We start from the raw sequence: 21,225 nt of genomic DNA, 5'->3' as shown, positions 1-21,225 counted from the left end.
GATTCTCAGATCGAGACACGATAAGGGCCCACGTAATCCTCAAAGTGTTGGTCAATGTGGCTGACAGAAAGTGTGTGGTTGCCAATGGATGGATACGGTAGGGCCTCGGCCGATCACGATCGGGCAGACAAAAAATCCGCGATGGCCGGTCAGCCGATCCGTCCGGGCAATTGATCCGAGCGACACACCCATTCATTCATTCATTCATTTACTCACTCACTCCTTCATGGAAGGAGCAGCCCAAATGCAGCTTCCAAAGAAAAAGAAGGAATAATGCTGATCTGCCTGCACAGCAACACCTTCCATCTCCAGAACAGATCGCCTAACCCTAACCCTAACCCTAACCCTAACTCTAACCCTAACCCTAGACCTTGTTATAGACGCATAGAAGCGTGCCAAGATACACCCGAGAGCAGGAAATCCAAGTCGGAGAAGGGCGAGGAAAGGCGGCCATGGGCTTCCCTGCAAATTCCTCCCACCACGCAGCTCCTGAAATCTTTGTCCAGTTATGGCATCCGCAAGGAAGAGGTGGTGGGAGGAAGCATCGGCATTACTCTCGCAGTGGCCTCCTTAGCCGTGGGGTTCAGATTCGTGTGGAAGAAAGCTTCTGAGCTCACCTCGCGACCCCCACGGTACGAGTTCATCGTCGAGTTCCCGCTCGCATCAGGTATCACCACAGGGACTCCCGTCAAACTTCGTGGTGTTGACGTTGGAAGCGTTGTCCATGTCAGGCCTTGCCTTGAACGCATTGACACTCACATACAGGTGTTTCTCCCTGCATTTTTTTTTTTTGTTTTTTTTTTTACTACAACGTCTTCAAAAGAAGTATTTCTGTTCCTTTTTTGTAGGTTTAGCACGTAGAAATTCCAAAAATTCGATTTTCCCTTCATGTCCACTTTGACTTTGCCTTGTGCTCACGCAAGGATTTTAGCCTCCAAGTGTCAAGTTCCTTTGATGAACTTTCTTTTAAATTCGGAAGATATTATATCTGCTCCCATTTCTCATGCGATTTTGATTCTCTGCTCCCATTTATATGTGCTGCTACAAAATGCATTTCATTTGATGTTTTTGATACATTTCCTCCATTTAGTGTTTGCCCTGTGGATTCACAACTGAAATCACATTCTATTGGCCAAAGGAATTTCATGTTCCGGTTCCTCCTGAATCATTGTGGAGACTGGAAAGTGAAAGTCCTTGATTTTCCATCATCTGTCCAGTGCGTTTGTCTTCCTATGCAATATTCGACGGTTTCTCTTTGCTTTCTTTTTCGGAGTTTGTAAACTCAAAACGCTTTTTTTTGCTCGTGGATTGTATTTATTTAATTTCCTCAAATTCACTATGCAAAAACCATCTACTTGTCCTGCTAATTTTATAGGTTTTAGATTCAAGTGTTTATATCCCTCGGAATGCAGTAGTTGAGGTTAATCAATCAGGGCTCGCTGGAGAAACCATGATTGACATCATGCCTGTAATTCCAGTCCCATATCCATCATTTGGACCATTACATCCCAACTGTCCTGCCGAAGGACTCATTGTTTGTGACAAGGGAAGTATAAGAGGAAAGCAAGGAGTGAGCATGGATGAGCTTATAGGACTTTGTGGCAAAATGGCAAAAAAGTCAGAAGACATGGATGTAACAGACTTGTTCAAAACTGCAAAGCAAGTTGCGGAAACTCTTGATAACTGTAAGCCTCTCTTTCAGAGGGTACGTTGTTTGAAATGCAAAAGGGTTATGTAGGAAAAATATCTGTGGAATTCTTTCTTATATGAAATTTTCTACAGACTGAAGCATTTCTAAACGACTCTGAAGCTGTGATAGAAGCATTGCAAAATAATGGAGCATTGAATGATGTAACAGAATTTCTTCAGCTCCTAAATCATACTGCCTATAATATAAGGTGACAATGCTATGACTGACTCTTCTATGATTTCAGTTGAAAGAGAAGATCTCCACTGTTAACTTGGTACTTCTGTATATGTTTTACACCCAGGAAGTCAAGTTTGAGAACAGAAGACAGTGTGCATTTTTCAGAAGAGGTGGCTAAACTAACAACAACATTAAAGAGCCTGGAGGTAAAATTATTTGATCTCAAGTATTTTACTGTAGCTCTCTTTTTCACTAGTTGAATCATCATTATAAAATGGAGAGAAGAACTGCAACAATCTTGAATTTAATAGATCTCATATTGCTAGAAAAGATTAATGATTGGTCCCAGATTTAAAGCAGGCTGTGGTCATGAATGGAAATTAACAAATCCCCAGATAGAAAATTTCCCGAATTCCCACATCAATAAACAGGGCTGATCCATTCTTGGCATAATCAACATGATCTCATTGGTTGAAATGAGCAAAAAGCTAATCCTAAAGTAACTGTTGCAGTTGAATGAACAAGGTTAGCTGAAACTGCTGGCGTTATTTTAGGAAATGACAATTTCATGAGTAGATCATTTGATGTTGAATCCTGACTTAGAGGTCAAACGAGTCTTAAATTATGACCATTGATTGTAGACGGATGATTTATGTGGATAACAAGATCATCTACGTCGATAGCAATTTGGGGTATGGATTTCACCTTACATTGGGATAGTTTCTTTTAGACCAAGAACTTCGTTTTAGGCTGGTCTTTGGTCTTCTAAACTCAAATCTCTATGTGTACACATCCTGGGACATGTTATCGATTCCAATTTCTTGTAGATCACTTCTCATGTGAACTCGCAAATAAACTATCTCAATCATTTACTATTTCTTATCACGCCACTTTTTCAGCCAACTCACTGACTATTGAGTGTAGCCCAATGCCTACAACGCTTCTCTAAACTCTCTCAACCTCAACCATAATCTCAGCATAAGTAACCTATGATCCTCTGTCTCTATGTGCTTGAAAATTTGAAACTTTGTTTTGGCCAAATGATAAGCAACTATGGTCTGGACAAATTCTTTTCAGTGGCTTCTAGTTTACTTTAGCTGCAACTTACTACATGCTATTTCTTTTATGATCACATGCGGGACTATCTTTCTATATCTGTTATTATGCTTCCACATTAAGAGGCAGTCTATTATTTTAAGAGACCTATATTTGAAAAGTTTTGGTACAGCAGAATATATATATATATATATATATATATATTGACATAAGCATAATATTGATATGAGGCGTACCTTGTAAAGCATGATGACTTGATTTGAGATTCCATAGCTTCATTTGAGTGTTTCAATGAGAGCATTTAGGTCCCAAGCTATAGGGCTTCTTTTAATCTGTATCTTTATTAAGCTCTACATGTATAAGTGGAGGTTTTTCATTATTGCTTTTATCAGGGTCCTGCTTGGGAATATCTGCTTACTGTGGAGACTATGAATCAGCATTGACCCTTCCCAAATCGTTGCCTGATTCATTAAAAATATTGGGTTTGTGTTGCAAATTTACCTGCCCCTTGTGTGCCCTTCACACAGTATGGCTAGAAAATCCTGGAATATGGATAATTTGAGGTTGTTAACAGATATTTTGATCTCACACTCTTGCAAGGGAGATCAATAGAGAAGCCTTGAGCTGGGATGTTCATGGAATTAGCTTCATTTGACAAAATCACGTATGGGTTGTGTGATTATATCAATATATCCAAGAAATTAAATGGAATTAAAGGTTAAAAATAAAATATGGATTCAGGTATTCTGTGATCTAGGTTTGGGTTCTGCTAATTATATGAAGAAAGCGGAGAGTTTAAAGAGATTGAATATGAATTCAGCTATTCTGTGATCTAGGTGTGGTTCTGCTAATTATATAAATAAATCTGAGAGTTTAAAGAGATTGAACCAATTAGGGGATGGGAAGAAAATCAGATATGGGTTCTACTATTTATGTGATGTGGGTTTAGAAAACTGTAAATGTTAAACCGAACCCTCCCTTCCAATATCAATCTCATCCGTTGATTCATAATTCATCAACAGGCAGGGTATGACAATTTGTAGCACATATTGTTTTTGTTCTCTTTCGATTTATGTTTACTTCTAATCAGAGAGAAATATGTGTACAGAGCTACAGAGCTACAGAGCTACAGAGCTAGACTATCAATTAGTTTGGTGAAAATATATACCCAAATTTATGCACGTTGTTTATTCTGGCTCGGAAATAGTTTAATGCCTAAATCTTTGATAATGTCTGATGATTCAGGATAAATTGAAGGATGCAAGTAGCTTTATGGGAGAAGGCAAGAATCAGAGGGAAATAAAACATCTTATTGAGCTATTAAGTAGACTAGTGAATGCTTGACAGTTACAATATTTGATTTAATTAAATAGTGATGTAATAGAATTCATGTGCATATCTTAATTGGAAGTTGCATTTAATCCAATCAGACCAAGATCGTGGCGGTGTTTTCCAACCTTGGGATGAACAAGGATAGCCATGTGTGAGATGCCAATTTTCTCTAATAGACGCTAGTGTATGCAAATGTGTACTAATACATACATTTGTCATACAGATATTGAATATTTGATAAATGTATACACGAGGCATCTGCCCAAGCTGATAAGCTTTCTAAAACTCAAATGCAAAATGGGATGCTGAATTATTGTCTGTGTGATCTCAGATCACGCTCTTTAATTTGCATGTGAAGTGAAGTGAAGTGATGCAAGAGTGCATGGAGGATTAAAATAGTTATTTGGTTGGACCGTGGAGCATATCTTACAGGTATGGGACCAAGATCAAAGCATATATTTATGAGAAGAAACCACCCAGGGTAATCTCTGCTTTTATCTTCTAGATGCACTCATAGTGATACTAGGGATATAACAAAGCCATCCCTTACCATACTAAGTTTTGAGCAACTGTTTGTAAGGGCATTAAGGATTAAAGCAAACGGTCCAAGTTTACAAGAATGGCACGATCTGTAATCAGAGTTTTGAAGTTCTCATAAAAATCTCCTTCAAGATGAACCCTATAATAATTAACTCAACTTATTGTCAAGGTATTCATGGCCTAAAAACCTGGTCGATCGGCCTTCTAATAATGCCTACAATAGGTTTCAGGTTGTGTGGTCACCCTGGGCTTGGTCTTGATGCTCTTAAAATAAAAGGGACTAGATTGATGTTATAATTGATTGACAAACTTTGTTTAAATGGAAGTAATAAATCTATAACTATGGAAAAATCTAATCCCAAAATGTATATTGGAAATCCTATGTAATCAATTACCTAGTCTCCTACAAGTAATGATAAGCAATGATGAGTTTTATTGAATTGAATTTCTATAATGGAATCTAAGATACGTCATGATAATGTACATTATAGATAAGTCTTGTGGAGTATCACATGCGTAGACTATAATATGATACCTTTTTAGCTTTGTTATATACTATCGTATTCAATTGTGGGCAATCATTCTATGAGAACCTCGTGTTCAAGATTTTTTATAGCCACAAACATCAAAATTGTTGCTCGGACTTTTGGTCCAAAACCTCAATGTTGCAAATTGCAAGCCTACCTTTGCTTATGTCAAATGCGATGCCATGTTTTTTGCATGTACTTGAATTTGTGGAATTCCAATAATGGTAACCTTTTTATTTCATCTTAGATTAAAACTCAACTAGGGAAATGATTTACTTAGGATTAGTTTCCATTGTTTTAATTTGAGAGGAAACCACACCAACAAACCAACGGGGATTTACAAGTTCAATTGAAGGGTTGGAAAAAAAATTAACATTGAAAACGAGACACTGTCACAAACTCTTTTGTTGACATGTTGATAGTGATGAGAACTTTTATAGATATGGCAACACATCAATAGAACCATTCGAATAGGTTTTAGATTATCAACATTTGGATGTGTTATTAAGCATACACACCCAACAATTATATTCTTTCATATGTCGCCACTTGATACCGTGATGAAGTCATCATGAACAACTTAAATCCACATGAGCATGATCCAATCCAAGTCATAAGCCCACCCATGACATGATCTCAAACTACCACCACACATGAGGCACACACATGTGACATACCATATATTAATTATAATTCACACGGCTCCACATGAGATCGTAAAGGTAGACTCATCATGCGTGCAATGTGGATCCACGATATCGAGATCCGATCTAAAGCTAGGGGAGGGACGATTAAGGGCGAGGACGTATGAGAGACAACAAGTGAGGGCGACGATAGGCACGATGGTCATGGTAGTAAGTTGTAACGATGGAAAAGAAGGAGGGAAAGGTCCATCCATTCGCATGCCCATTTGCTTGCCCGCAATGAATCAAATGTATGGGCAAATCGAAGCAATGGATCGGATGGACGAACAGGCAAATCGAAGCGCTGAATCGGATGGATGGGCGGGCGGGTGAATGGATTATATGGACAAATCGAAGTAATGAATGGGATGGACGGGCAGGGGAATGAATTATATGGACAAATTGAAGTATTGAATGGGATGGACGGGCGGGCGAATGAATTATATGGACAAATCGAAGTAATGAATGGAATGGGCGGGCGGGCGAATCGAAGAGCAATGAATGGGATGGATGGAGGCGAGAAGATGTAAAAAAAGAAAAGAAAAGCCGATGGGGACAAAGAAGAAGCAAATCGCATAAAAAGCACATAAAAATCAATCTGAGAGGAAGAGAGAGAGAGAGAGAGAGAGAGAGAGAGAGCATCATATACTGTGTGTCCGAAGAATATTCCATACTATCTATCTATCTCTCTCTCTCTCTCTCTCTCTCTCTCTCTCTCTCTCTCTCTCTCTCTGTCTCTGCACACTCACTCACTCACTCTCACTCACTCTCACCCAGATCCTCTGCTCCTGCAGATCACAAAAACAATCCTTCCCCTGTTCTTCCCTCCCATCCATGGCAGTGAACAAGAAGAAGAAGGACAATCCCTCCCCTCTCCTCACTCCACGCCATTCCGCTCTTCCTTCCCCCAAACCTCTGGTAAGCATACATCCTATCTCCTTTCTTCTGTATCTCCTGCCCTTCTCTTCCTTTACTGCGAGTCGTCAATCTGTTTGAGTCTACAGATCTAAAGCTTCCTTCCTTCCTTCTTCATTTTGTTTTTTATTGTTGGTCTTAAAGATCTTCTTCTTTTTTCTTTTTTCTCCATGAGAAACCCCCCCCAGATTCACGCCATGAAAACCCACGCAGCTATCACAGAGCAAGTGGAGAAGATCGTAAAACATGTGGACAAATACGAAGTTCTTCTGAACAAGGTAGGCCCACTGTCCTCATCCTCATTTTTTTTATATTTGTTTTCACAGTCACGAATGCTAGAACTCTGGAATCGGCTTCATGATTGGATTCCAATGTAATATGGCGAAAAATCATCATCATTATACCCACCGGCTTCAAGCAAGTTGCATTTAACAATGAGAAGCAGATGATTGATTAGATTGGCAATGTCTTCTCATGTCATAGGTTACTTACTGCCTTGGTGTTCTGTTTTTTGGCCTCTTTTGCTACCTTCTTGGATCCAGTAAGTAGAATACCCACATAATTTTCCAGTTCACCACTTGCAATCTGCTGAGTCTATCCACTAACTGAAAGAATCATATAAACCTATTGCAGTTCCTCAAGACATTCCTCGGCTCTATTGCCTATTCTTCATCTTTGTTGTACCTCTCCGGTGGATCTATTACCGTATCAAGAAATGGCACTATTACTTGTTGGTAATCTGTTTGGTTTCCTCATGAATATGTTCTCCCTTCTTTTTGAAACTTGCACTATTTTTTAACATAATCTTAATGCTCTGATCCTCCTCAGGACTTTTGCTATTATGCGAATGCCATCTTTGTAACCATGCTTCTTTTCTTCCCAAGGGACAAGAGGTTGTTTATGCTATGTTTCTCCTTCTCTGAGGTATATATGCATCCAAATTACACATTTTCACATCACATTAGATCCCATTGCATCACATGATATCTATGGTGATGTGTTCTCGATTGGCTCCTCTTAAGTTTTCTGAAATCTTTTGGTAGGGACCGCTTGCATGGGCATTGATCGTTTGGCGGTGTAGTCTAGTATTCAACTCCATTGATAAAACTATCAGTGTCCTCATTCATCTTCTACCTGGTAGACTCTACGTTCCCCTTAATCATTGGCAAATTTTAGCTTACCTTAACCTGGCATTACTGGATGGTTAACTTAATTTTCTGATGTGCCAGGAATTGTATTCTTCATTCTCCGATGGTGGGACACAAACACATTCAATTCAACAGAAGAGATAGGAGCTTTACCTGTATGGCCTGTGGTAAACAGCATCCCTACCTTGTGGTTGTGGCTCTTTTGTATTCCAATGATGGTTTATTGCATCTGGCAAGCTCTATATTTTGCTGTTGTGGAAGTTATAAAGAGACAACGCATTCTACAGGACCCCGAGATAATGACCTCCTACAGGTTTCTATACCTTGTGTACTTGGATTTACCTCAATGCCCTTAATGAAAATATGAGAATTAGATGTAATTTTCTGGGATTGGTTTTCCTGGTAAACTGAGAAGCTATTTTATATGTGTATGCACAGGGAATTGAAGCGCAAGGCAGAAAGGGCCAATAATATATGGTGGTATCTAAGTGGTCTTCTTGGTGCTGAGAACCGAGTGTATATGTATTGTATCATCCAGGCAGTGTTCACTATTGCAACTTTGGCTTTCACTGTACCCTTGTTTAAGTTCTATAGACTCCACCTTGGATTTGAGATATTCAAGATCTCAGCAACAGTTTGGAATGGCGGAAGGTTTGTGTTTGAGGTTATGCCTCGTCAAGCTGTAAAGAAAGCGGAGATGATGACTAAAGATTGCAAAAAAAAGAGTCCAGAAAGTATCCCTTCATTGTCAGGGTGTACTACAAGCATAGAGAGAGGTATTGCAGAAGATTCCACTGAATTATCAAACATGAGCAATCTTGATACTGTTAATGATGAGAAGCTTGTTTTAAAGGGTGGGAGGGTTTCTTTAGAAACTCCTTTACAATCTTCTCATAGAACATCTAATAAATTAGAAGATAAAAATGAAGATGCTGTTACCACATTGAGATTGCTTAGGTCCCTGCTCGGACACTACCAGTCAGTGCCTCGATTGGGAGTTCGCACACCATACAATAACCGCGGTCGAAGGGATGATTTGAGCTCTAGAGCTGCAAAAGTTGCTTGTGCTAGCTAGCATGATCATTTTTTTCGAGTATTTACATTCTCCATGATAAAGATATATTCCTTGTGTGTTTCCATGCTTCTGGGAACATCTGACCACCCCAAGTAGAGGAGCAAGCATTCACTATGTGACTTGTTGCCAAGTGCAAATCGTCTAAAGAGACATTTGGGCACATGAAATATCTCCAGCGCAATGCTAATTAATTGAATCTCATTTGTGAAGATGCATAGTGACACCATAAGTATCTCCACTAACATCATTTGTAAATTAATTACAACATTTGTAAATTTATTGTGGCTCATGACAACCGTGTAAATATGAACAATACATGTAGTCTACATTGTTTATCAGTTGTTACGAGACAAGAATAGAGAGTATCAAGGTCTAAGAAAGAAAAAAGTATGTATTTTGATGTTTTAACGATGAAAAGTTGAAGTAGGATGTAGAAAAAGGACCTGACATCTTCATGTTTTATCCATCTACAAGTATTCATTTCTTGCACACTTCCATGTTGGATGGAGAAAATCAAAAGACTTGTTTGAGCTATCAGTTTGAATTGACTACTACCTCATTGATGATAAACTGGATTCCTATGATTTAGTAAACTATACACTTTATTCTCCAATTGTTCCTTAAATTTCACGTTCTATAACAGATCATGACCTACCACTCATATCCCCAAATTTGTTTCTTTATGTTTGCGTTGCGAGCTCAATTATTGTTCCAACTATGAGCTATTAATATCATATTTTTATTGCCACTCTTTGACTGGCGTATATAGTTAGTAATTCATCACTTAGCACACATGCATCCCTTTTGTTTATGGAACCTTTCAACATGGCAATATAATTGTGCCATATTTCTAATAAGCCGTTGAGGAATAAGGCATTGTCATAACTATTCATAATGGATTAATTACATATCGTTAGTTATATGTTCAGGGAGATGATTTCATGCTGAGGCATCTCTAGCATTTTCATCGCATAAAGCCAAAAACTAAGGAAATACTTAATAAAAGCATTTAAGGTGATTAATCCTAATGCAAGCATTTAGACTAATAATCTTCAATTCCATGAGAAAAACTACAAACAAAGCCACATTTAGTGAGTTCAAAAATGATTTGTAATCTCACCTTGTTGAATCTATGGTATACCTATACAAAAAAATACGTTTTTGTATCCTTCCATTTTTCTTTAAACTGATACAGCATACAATCAGTTTTGTAATGCTTTTAGTTATAGTGTGCATGTTATTCAAACAGGGAATATTGGAGCATATCAATATTCCCTATTACTGTATTAGTGATCTACTCTATGATTTAGAATCGCAACCCTAACCGTTTTTTTTCCTCTTTAGCTCCCTATTCAAAACCTAAACAGTTCCACCTCAGCAAACACCTATGCACAAATCAACTGACCAACAGCTGTTTCATCAACCTTGACTCCACTGGAATGTCAAATTAGGTGGTTCTCATGGCCTGAAGTGGTTAATTTTTCGACTAGCATGTAGTCATGGTCATTGCTTTGACTAGCATATATGGTATTTATAAACATTGATCAAGCATAGTTGTAGTGGGACATAGTTTTTCTTTTTTCAATTCAATTTGCTAGGTATGAATTATCCATATCATTTACAGAATTACCTAGATCAGGGGTGAGCACATATATCCATATCATTTACAGAATTACCCAGATCAGAGGTGAGCACATATATTCATATCATTTACAGAATTGCCCAGATCAGAGGTGAGCGCATATATCCATATCATTTACAGAATTGTCCAGATCAGAGGTGAGTGCATATATCAATATAGCATATGGGCCAGCCACTCCACAAAATAAAAGTTAGCTTGCTTTTTCCATAACACTTTTCATAAATGGTGTTGTCAATGCTCCCACATATTTCTATCTAGCCTGTTCATATGCACATGCATATACATATAATAAAATATGGTGGGCACCATAGTTGCAACTTGCTACGTGATCCCTTCCAATGAGTAAAGCCATGCTGCCATCAAATCGCTACAGAAAGCTTACAATATAATCGACGGAGACTGCTCAAAACATATGCAAAAGACTAGAAATTTGAAGTAGAACCCCCCCAGTAAATCATTCCCAAACTATACTATTTCCCAAAGAATGCCCAACAAACAAGTGTTCCATCAAACCAGTCCCTGTTATCATGGTTTATCAATAAAACGGTATTCATAACTAATCAAAATATAAATGATTAATGCTCAACAGAAATTCACGCCAATAATTGGGGGATGAAATAAAGTAAATTTGCATTTTTATATGAATAAATGAAGTTATTTCTATTTCCCGCCTGTGGAGTAAGTGGTGTTTATTACTTCCTGTATAATGGTATCAAATAGAATTTCTCGAAGGAGGTCACAAGTACAGGAAGACCTCTTGTCAAAACAAATTGAAAATTCAGCCAAGCATTTAAGAAGATTGCATCAACCACTCCTGTATTTTACTTGTTGGACCACATAGAAGCTTGGCAGATAGCCTATAGAACCTACAGAGTTGTTGAATCCTTGAGACATTTACAGCAACTACAGGAAGACCTCTTGTCAAAACAAATTGAAAATTCAGCCAAGCATTTGAGAAGATTGCATCAACCACTCCTGTATTTTACTTGTTGGACCACATAGAAGCTTGGCAGATAGCCTATAGAACCTACAGAGTTGTTGAATCCTTGAGACATTTACAGCAACTACAGACAAAGCCATAGTCTTTGAGCATTGCCTTGCGCTCTTCAAACTCAGAGTTCTCATCAATATACGAGAGTGTGATCTGGCATTAGAAAGGCAACCCACAATTATAATAGTCAAAGAACTTGATCAAAATTAAAGGAAGATTTTTGGCCTAATTTTCAAGTTTGTTTCTGTAGAAAACAAGTTCAGCGCAATTCAGAGGGGAAATGGAATCCTCCCCAAAATTCCATAGTCTTTGTCATATGAGTAAATTCAGTTTGTTTTCGCGTGTTATTGCTCATAAGAACTACCTAGGTTTATGCAGCATCACCTTTTGCTACTTTTCACACGTTAAATCCATTCTTGACAGCACAAATTGATATTTCATTCTTTAATACTAACCCTATAAACAAGAAATCACTCAATACCTAGAATAGCATTCATCATCTGGACACTTGTCTAAGAATTATATCGCAGTGCCCTATAAATAATTATATCATAGAAGTTTCTCATCACTAAATAAATAACATGGTCTGAAGTACCTGATCCCCAATCTTGATTGGCCTGCTAGCAAGCAACACAGCCTGGCCATCTTTATCCTAAAACATTTGTAAATCATATGTCAAAAGATTACATTCAGTTAAATGTCAAGACACGATTCGTATCATGTTTGTCAATGCTTACTAAATATACATGACCATCTATTCCCAAGAAATTAAACTATAGGCAACTAATACATATTATGTACTCACATTGATATACACAAGTACTTTCAATGGGCTATGATTAGGCTGACCTATTTAGGCAAGAAATAATTACTAGTCTAGAGAAAAAGGGAAATTTTATTATCATAAGAGTCCTGCCTCGTCTCTCTTAAACGCTCGTATGTTTGGCGAACATGAATGATTGATACAGCTTTGTAATGCGAAAAACGCAGTTCCTGAATAGAACAGAAAAGAAATAACCACAGTAATTAAGAAAGACAGTCTTCACCAAATAAATTATACAAAACACATTGTAAAAATACATTCAGCTAACATATAATTATTTCTTTAGTAAGATCCATTCTTTCTTTCCTAAGGATATACTTCCAAGTCATTCAGTAACCATTGACACAGAAAAAACATTGTATCCGGAATGTAAAGTATGTACCTTGACAGGGAACATCGTATTCATCACCTAAAGCATCCAATAAAGGTTTTGTAATCTTCTCAATCTCAACCTGATTTTCCAATTGGAACACACATCAGTCACTCACTCAGCCAGAATCATCCTTATAATGAAAATCATCATAGTGTAGAATTTATAGACACCTTTTCTTCGATTGGAAGCTCATCAATGAAAATAAAATAGTCTTCCACAGGGGAAGCAACAACAAGATCCCTTGTCAAAATAGAAATTTTCTAACATTAGATTTATGCAAGAACCTCATGGAAGTAAATGTGATCTAGGGCAAAGACGAAATTCTAAATATATGCTAAACAGTTGCAGCACAATTCGTATACATGAGTAAGCTACCTGAGTTCTGCAACGGCTTATAGACACTGACGCAGTCACTTTAAAAACCACTCATTGTTCCTATGTGATCTCATTATTGATTGTCATAATTCACATTATTATAAATGTGGTTCAACTGCAAACTCAGATTAATAATTCAATTTTTACTCGTATCTAGTTCATTTTGTCACAATTAAGGGAAATGATTCATACAAGAAAGATATTGCCAAAACCATGTTTCAAACCAGATGACAAATTTTTGGGGGGTATTCTAGACTATTTGTTATTACAACAATAATACAATAATGTCTTGAATTAAACATGGATATAAAATATTTAGATGGCAGGTGATTTATCTGATACAGAGCCATGCCAAATTTAGAACTTTCTTTTGTAGTACAGGTATTATATAGGACACCATACCAATGCATAATCATAACGCCTTGTGAATTAATCTCTGACTAAGGACATAGCAAACTCATCAAGAGCAGTAAAACCAGAAACTTACAGGTTATTTAACTCAAACATTCCAATAATGTGTCCATACACCTCCAACGAAAAGACTACAAGAAATATATTTGGTTAAGGATAACAAAATAACATCCATACATCCTTCCATTTTTTTGAGAACTCTAAATTATATTATTAGAAACTTCATTATGTAATCAAAACAACAGAAATATTTGGTTAAGGATACGTGCAGCATACTCCTCTTGAAAAATTGCACCTTTCAGCAAATTCAAGGACTAATATAAATGCAAAAATGTTACTTTCACCATCCTCCCCCTTCTCTCTCTCTCTCTCTCTCTCTCTCTCTCTCTCTCTCTGAGGTTGTTGACTTGATGGTTTGCACCGTAACAGCAAAGACATAAAATTGCAATCCTCTCCATGGGCTAGGCCACGTCTCATAGATCGCAATCAATCTCCCGTAGATGTTAAAAAGATACTAGCTACTTCTCTCTCTCTCTCCCCCCCCCCCCCCAAGTTCGTATTAATTAATGATAGTACTGAATCATAAAGGCTACATAAACATTTTTTTGCAATAATTTGAGACTACTTTTCCTACTATTTATACAGAAGGTCAATGAACAACAGAAACTGGCCATCCATCTAAAGGTTTTTGCACATCGTCTGGACCTTTAATCAAAGAAACAAATGTGTCACCTGCAAACGTAATAGGTAAACCTCCCCTTATTCATCTCTAACAGTACCCCCTCCTTACATTATATTTATTACTTTACTTGTAAAAGAAAAGTATGGCCACAAAACTAACATCAGAAGCAAGCTCCCTAATTTGATTTCGAAATTCCAATTCATCATCTGTTCCCAAGTCTGTAGGTAACGCCACAGACTTCCACCACCTATACATTTAAAATAATCAACATTAAAACCCAGCCCAAACAACATTGACTTGCTTGCTAAACAATACCAAACATATAGAAACATTCTCATACAAGCGCTTGAAGCCCATAGAAAAAGGCTCCCATGCCTGAAGAAGCAATAATTCGCCATATTCTTTGTTAGGTAGCGTGTAATCTGAACACATTGTTGTTTGCTGTTTCAAGCTCAAAGCTTTCAGTATGGTACCTGATATAACCTGTATTAAAAGATGGTGTGATGTATTGACAATATAAATCCGTAGCACATAATTTGCAAATAATAAGATCAATAAAGTTAAAGGAAGCCAATAAAGTCACCAATCACAGTAGGTATGACTATCTCCATATCCATGTTACATTCAATTTTCTCCTCATGAATAAAAAGGGAAGCACACTGTGTATGCTTCTACATGTGTATAATAAAGCTTTGATTGCAAAGGAAGTGCATCTTTTTTGGATCTGTGGCCTTGGGATGTTGACTCCCATCTTCCCAAATTTTGAACACATTTGTTTTCTTATTCTATTCCCTGTCCATGAAGCAATGCTTGCCTTCCAGTTTCTCGTCCTGTTCTGCCATCAACCATCCATCTCTTCTTTTGTTGTAAAGAGTATTTCTATTGCACAACCCTACAGACACATATTCACAAGATCGGTATAAAAGGTCAGGACATTGCATCATGAGGGCAAATCAATCCATCTCTCTGCCTAATCATCTTCAATTGTCCCTTTCCTTGTTGTATCTATTGCTAACAAACCCTGTTCTGTTAATTACCCATCCAACAGCTATTTCTGTGGTGGTTCATGTTCACAATACATATACCACTCTTAATGTTGTAAAAGTTTCTCACGTGAAACTTATTGAATGGGTATCTAAAAATTAGAGGATAAGTTTATGTGTTGGAGGCCTCCATTCTAGCCTTTACATGTACGGCTTAACATGCTCCAATCCGTTATGGTCTCTATGATATCTTATTATCTTCCTTTGCTACCATGGTTGAAGAAAGCTCTTGAGATGGTGTCACAATCAATGCCAATAATGTTATGGAAGAGAAAAGAGAAAAGTGTCATGTCATGGCTAGCAGGGATGATGTTTGTACTCCGAAGCGTCTTGGTCAGGCATCGATATAGATTTTATATACGCATATGGTGGCTCATCGATTTACTTCCATTTGATTTATGTTTAAAGGGTGCACAACCTTCGACAGAAATGGTGGCATACTTTATAGAGAAAACGGGTATTCAACTTGGAAACATGACGGTTGAAGCTAATTGGTGGAATGTCAATTCTAAAAGGGATATCAAATGTGCAAGGTCTCTAATGTTAATCATTTGTTGACATCTTGGCATCCTCCACGAGAAAGGGATGTGCCAATTCATTACAAATGGAGGTTTTGGCAACATCAAGGTTGTTAAGGTGGGAAGGTAAACAACTTCTTGACCTTCAATTTAATGGGATGGCTAGACTAGGTTTGGTAATAGCCAAGAATTTGAGGTTGGTGTCACAAAGAAAATGAATGGTCTTTCGAACAATAAGATCAACATTTGTATTCCAAGATGTTATTCCTTTATTTGGGACAAGTTGCAAGGATTATTATCATCGTATGAGCCAATTCCTGATTTAGATGGGGGATCTCAAGAGCTTGATTGGACATTTGTTGGAAATAGGAGATTGACTATAAGATCAATAAATGATACTTATCACAAGTTGATTGAAAACCATAAATGGATGGAAGAAAGGGTTATAAAGATATGGGGTTTCGTAAGCCCATTACTTAGTGGTTTCAAATGATCAAGGCATGTTAGTGTTCTTGCTTGATGATCGAGCTAAGGTATTCATTTGGAGAGTCATGGTTGGAGCTTTAGAATTGGGGGATGCATTGAACAAAAGAAACATTGTTAGAGGAATGTGTTTCTTTTGTTCCGTGGAGTTAAAACATAGTACACATCACTTCTTTTCATGTATCAATTTAGTATGGATGTCTTTAACTAGAGTATGACTATCTTCATTCAATTGGGTTTTTATAAATTTTGAGAACAATGAACTAATGCCTCATTCCAAATTATTTTTTAGTTCTTGAGGTCTTGGGGGCTATAGTTCAATTGGAATATGCAGAATGCCTTCAGTTTGCTTCGTAAGTTGGGGTGAGAAAATATGTTGTAAAGTTAAAAGGACTTCTTTTGTGGCACCTGATAGTGCTAGAGAAGTCACAAAACTTCAACCATGAAAAGAGAGAACTCTGCAAGCTCACATATCATCATATTTGACATTTAGATCCCTATAAGGGTGCTATACTTTGTTGCAAGTTAGTCATGGTAGTGTGTTTTTTTCTTTCGTAATGAAAGCCATTATTTATGAAAGAGAGAGAGAGAGAGAGGTAATATTTAAAACATTGTCATAAGAAATAACAAGCTCTTAAAGAATACCTTGGCAGCCACAAGGAAAATATCATTTGTTTCTGCAATATATAAAATTTGTCTCAGAATGTTACACATTATGACTTAAAAAATCAGAGATGTACAATATCAAACAAAGGCATAACAAGAGACAAGAATCATTGTGTCATTTCACAATTCTCGACACCTTCCAAATGTGACTAAACAACAAAAAACGGTTCTAAAACATGCTCAGTTAAGTTTGTAGATGAAGAAAAATAACATCATTTGGTGATATTTGTGACCACAAATTGATTGAGGATTCATGAAGAAAAAATGCATACCGTCTGCATGATTGATGAACTTGAGAAGCATATCTTTGTTCTGACAGAGAGATTTTGGTCCAGTGCAAAGCAATGAATGGTAGGAGGCCCATGCTGCTTTTGCACAGCTTTCACTGTCATGAAAAATTTCCAATGTTTTAGTTCTCTGCTTATCAGAAGATAAATAATATATCTGAGTTCTAAGACATTGTATCAAATGATGAAGCTTGCCTGCAAAAGATTTCCTCTTTACAGCCACCAATACAGCTCACTATTGATGGTAACGAAAAGCAATCAGAATATGGGAGGCAGATATTCCCAGTGATTAATGATTCTACAAGACCATCAGGCAGGTCAATACTGTCCCTCAACATTTTCTCATTGCAATCTGTATGATCAGAACAGCCCATGACAGAGGAAGATGATTTATCATTAAGAGTGGAACCAGACTTATCAACTTCCTGTTGCATGTATGCATGGATGCGCCTTCCAATTTGCAGTTCAATCGACCCAACAAAACAGTAGCAGAAGCTGCAAACCAATGCATCGGCCTGTGCAAATTGGAAACAAGAACATTGCATGATTTAACTGCCACGAAGAGAGAGGCAGAGAGACGAGAGTTTGAATGGATGGTATGTGTTTTCTACCCATTCAGAAGAAAATTCATATACAGTACCAGAAAGATAATTATCCATGAGCCATATTTGGTGGAAATACAAAAAACAAATTTCCAGCATTTGAATTTACTACAGGCTTGTCTCAATCATTTATAATTTTAATTTCTACAAAGACACATCTTAAGCACTAAGTTAATCTCTTTACATCTGGTAGTTGTACCTTGTTATGGCTATGCTGTGCCCCAACAAGCATATGCTCTTTAAACACGAGTTCATCTTCATCGTAATTTCTTGTAGCGAAAACACCTGTAAAGAGTTGCATTAATTTGTGATTGTCAGTAAGACCAACGTAGACATCACCTATCGGTAGAATAGGAATTGTTCAACAAATGACCCAGCAAGAATGCACCTTTTCCAATGTCTTTCCCAATGTACTTCACTTCCAACCCTGAATAGTTATGTTCCTCCATGAGCCTAGTGTAATAAGCCTGTGATGAAAGAAAAGGGCTAGTTACATGCACTGTCTCTTGCAGGGACGAATTAACGTTCTAGAGACAAGGAAATCAGCATTCTTCAGTAAATTTTGAACCAAAATGGAATTGACAGCGAAAAGGATGTCAGTGATGGGGAGAAAAAAGATAACATTTTGAGAAGAATGGTTTGAAAGAAAGATGGGGGGATAAGTATGTAGAGAGGCATGGGACAATGCTTAGGCAGCACATGAACACGTACATGAAGGGCAGACGAAGCACCTGCAAGGCTGAAGGCGATGGCGGAGCAAGCAAGCGAGAGATGGTAGAGGCGTGCGCTAGCTCCATGGAGTCGTGGTGGTGGGCGAGAGGAAGCCCTCCCTCGACCTCCTCCATTGCTCCCTCCTCCTGCTCCTGCTCCCCTGTTCTGTTCTGCTCTACTCTGCTCTTCAATCCTGCTCCCCTGTTCTGCTCTGCTCTGCTCTGCTCTACTCTGCTCTTCAATCCTGCTCCCCTGTTCTGCTCTGCTCTGCTCTGCTCTGCTCTTCAATCCCGCTCCCCTGTTCTGTTCTGTTCTGCTCTGCTCTGCTCTTCAATCCTGCTCCCCTGTTCTGTTCTGCTCTTCAATCCTGCTCCCCTGTTCTGTTCTGCTCTTCAATCCTGCTCCCCTGTTCTGCTCTACTCTGCTCTGGTCTTCAAAAAACAGAGTAGATGCGCCTAGTGCATTTTTGCATTGTGTCTTCTGTTCTTCTTCTTCTTCTTCTTCTTCTTCTTCTTGTTTTGGGGTTTATCATGTCATGTTTATGCTATGCACTCAACATTTGAACAACACAAGCAAAAAAACATGTTGTTTGTTTCTTCATGATATGATGCACTCAACAACACAAACAACCATGGTGTTTCTTTGTGTTAACATACATACATACATCCATATACATATGTTGGATATCATAATGGCTCCTCTTGAGGCCGAAATGTCCGGCACCCGCCCATCCATCCACCGGTTAGCCGCCCATATATCGATGCCTCGATGTTTCTTTTACTACCTCCCTTCTTGTGTATCCATCAAATGTGTGAAGCAAGTATGAATGAGAAAAGGTGTGGGTGTTTGCTTGATTCCAAGCTTATTGCCTTGCATACAATTGCTTGTAAGTCAGAATCCTCGGTATTTAATGTATTGCCTTGGTATGTGGGTAATATCTTGTTAACCTTGGCTTGAACAACTTCAAGAGTGCCTTTTATTTTTTTAACCCTTTTCTCATCGAGCATGAAATCGGCGCCACGTTAAGACTCAAACCCTTTGCTTTGGAGCTTTATTGTATCGTGATAACTTGACAATCCACCCTAAAGACATTTCATTGAGCGGTTGCCTTAGCCACGTGGATAACAAAGGGCGTTTCTTGTGTGATGTGCATGTGTATCGTACTATTGTGAAATTTGACTTACATATGTATTTGGATTTTACCTTGTATTATTTGTTGTTTTAACATTTTGGTTCTTGCAATACCACAAATTCTGTCACTGCACTTTGTTTTGTTATCCACGAATATCCTATGTGCACATTTCTTTTGAATAAAGGATGCATTATTGTGGAGATCATTGTTACTCGCACTTCGATCGTTCAAATTCTTCAATGTAAAACATGGGTATAGTTTCATATACACATTGGAGAATGAAGGAGTAGACTTGATGACATGGTGCTCTCTTAATTACTAATATGACATTTAGCTATGTGTCATGTCTTCGTGCACACGTGTGTCGAGATGCAAGATCATGCAAGGATTCTAACCCCAAGGTCATTAGCCCTTGGCATATCCACTATTGAAAAGAGATGAGTATATTCTATCACCCTCTTGTAATGAATAAGTCATTTCCCTCGATGATGGAAGACGATAGTATCTCATTTTGTAGCTTTCAAAAGTTTAAACTTTATTCGCTTGTTGGAATACGTCTGAATCAAAACAACTTAGCAAAGATAAACAAATGTATTGACCTTACCATCATGACACAACATTCATATCTTCTTGGTCATTTGGGCAAATTGATGATATAGTGGGTTTGGATTATGTGTTATAAGCGATGGATTGCATTGGTAGCATCTCTTATCATTATTTTCTCATTTGACAATACCATTCTCAAACACACTCAAAATATATGGCAATGTTCATTTGTGTAACTGCTTGTTTATTACATCTAGTCATCTCAATGTGTTTGATAATGAGAGTTTGAATCATTTGCACGAGAGTCCATTTTATCTTGGAAGTAAAATTTTGTGGTTGAGGGGGCATTTTTGTGTTCTCATATCATTTTCTAAGGCATTTCACATTTTTATTGCGCATTGGTCGATGTGAAACTGCCCAAAACTAACAATGTCAATGTTTTCGAAGAACTAGTGGTAAGTGTGGCGCTTTTGCGTACATTGCCTTGTTACAAATAATACTTTATATAGAGCGAAGAACTCAAAAATATAGCACGAGGTGTATCAACTTACTTAAAGAGGTCAAACATGGCCCATAAAAAGACCAAAGTCACCAAACAATACACAACTTATACCTCGTGGCTTATTTGAGAAATGGAAATTAAGAAGCTTTAAATAAAAGAGAGAAATCAAAATATCTTTAGCCTTAGAATGACAACTTTTATCATCCAAAGTTTTTCAACCAACAAAGTCCTAAAGTGTGACCCAAACTATAAACGAAGGGGGATATTTTCTTTAATATGCATAGCGTGCAAGTCT

At 37.7% G+C, this 21,225-nt stretch overlaps 3 protein-coding genes across 3 annotated transcripts; 2 read left to right on the top strand and 1 right to left on the bottom strand.

Moving 5' to 3' along the window:
* The first annotated feature begins 210 nt into the window (after positions 1-210).
* Positions 211-4,540, top strand: LOC147848981 (protein TRIGALACTOSYLDIACYLGLYCEROL 2, chloroplastic-like). The gene is made up of 5 exons (XM_087337893.1): positions 211-765; positions 1,376-1,705; positions 1,783-1,898; positions 1,992-2,073; positions 4,169-4,540. Exons 1-5 carry the CDS (start codon positions 274-276, stop codon positions 4,265-4,267), a joined length of 1,119 nt encoding a protein of 372 aa, XP_087194019.1. The 5' UTR covers positions 211-273; the 3' UTR covers positions 4,268-4,540.
* A 2,280-nt stretch (positions 4,541-6,820) lies between these two features.
* Positions 6,821-9,508, top strand: LOC147848980 (glycerophosphocholine acyltransferase 1-like). The gene is made up of 8 exons (XM_087337903.1): positions 6,821-6,923; positions 7,109-7,198; positions 7,404-7,461; positions 7,554-7,654; positions 7,749-7,844; positions 7,964-8,057; positions 8,150-8,381; positions 8,507-9,508. The coding sequence occupies exons 1-8, from the start codon at positions 6,840-6,842 to the stop codon at positions 9,141-9,143; spliced, it is 1,392 nt and encodes a 463-aa protein (XP_087194029.1). The 5' UTR covers positions 6,821-6,839; the 3' UTR covers positions 9,144-9,508.
* A 1,856-nt stretch (positions 9,509-11,364) lies between these two features.
* LOC147848979 (histone-lysine N-methyltransferase ATXR2-like) lies at positions 11,365-18,964 on the bottom strand. Its single transcript, XM_087337902.1, has 15 exons — positions 18,771-18,964; positions 18,428-18,506; positions 18,239-18,324; positions 17,633-17,952; positions 17,423-17,535; positions 17,130-17,161; positions 14,781-14,923; positions 14,600-14,687; positions 14,024-14,072; positions 13,835-13,889; positions 13,143-13,212; positions 12,982-13,051; positions 12,693-12,769; positions 12,372-12,428; positions 11,365-11,929 (listed from the first exon to the last, which is right to left on the bottom strand). The coding sequence occupies exons 1-15, from the start codon at positions 18,882-18,884 to the stop codon at positions 11,813-11,815; spliced, it is 1,470 nt and encodes a 489-aa protein (XP_087194028.1). The 5' UTR covers positions 18,885-18,964; the 3' UTR covers positions 11,365-11,812.
* Positions 18,965-21,225: the final 2,261 nt, after the last annotated feature.

Source organism: Azolla caroliniana, unplaced genomic scaffold (genome assembly GCF_043228905.1).
Source record: "Azolla caroliniana isolate FFs.n. ecotype wild unplaced genomic scaffold, voAzoCaro1.0.p SCAF_158, whole genome shotgun sequence".
Lineage (NCBI taxonomy): Eukaryota > Viridiplantae > Streptophyta > Polypodiopsida > Salviniales > Salviniaceae > Azolla > Azolla caroliniana.
This window is presented reverse-complemented; position numbering and strand designations above follow the sequence as displayed.

Excerpts from the sequence above, each read along its gene's own strand:
- LOC147848981 (XM_087337893.1), top strand. The coding sequence starts at position 274 with ATGCTGATCTGCCTGCACAGCAACACCTTCCATCTCCAGAACAGATCG. Across the intron at positions 766-1,375 it reads GCATTGACACTCACATACAG|GTTTTAGATTCAAGTGTTTA; the intron begins GTGTTTCTCCCT and ends CTAATTTTATAG. Across the intron at positions 1,899-1,991 it reads CATACTGCCTATAATATAAG|GAAGTCAAGTTTGAGAACAG; the intron begins GTGACAATGCTA and ends TTTTACACCCAG.
- LOC147848980 (XM_087337903.1), top strand. The coding sequence starts at position 6,840 with ATGGCAGTGAACAAGAAGAAGAAGGACAATCCCTCCCCTCTCCTCACT. Across the intron at positions 7,199-7,403 it reads ACGAAGTTCTTCTGAACAAG|GTTACTTACTGCCTTGGTGT; the intron begins GTAGGCCCACTG and ends CTCATGTCATAG. Across the intron at positions 8,058-8,149 it reads CCTCATTCATCTTCTACCTG|GAATTGTATTCTTCATTCTC; the intron begins GTAGACTCTACG and ends CTGATGTGCCAG.
- LOC147848979 (XM_087337902.1), bottom strand. The coding sequence starts at position 18,884 with ATGGAGGAGGTCGAGGGAGGGCTTCCTCTCGCCCACCACCACGACTCC. Across the intron at positions 13,890-14,023 it reads TCAAGAGGAGTATGCTGCAC|TCTTTTCGTTGGAGGTGTAT; the intron begins GTATCCTTAACC and ends TATTTCTTGTAG. Across the intron at positions 12,429-12,692 it reads GAGCGTTTAAGAGAGACGAG|GATAAAGATGGCCAGGCTGT; the intron begins GCAGGACTCTTA and ends CAAATGTTTTAG.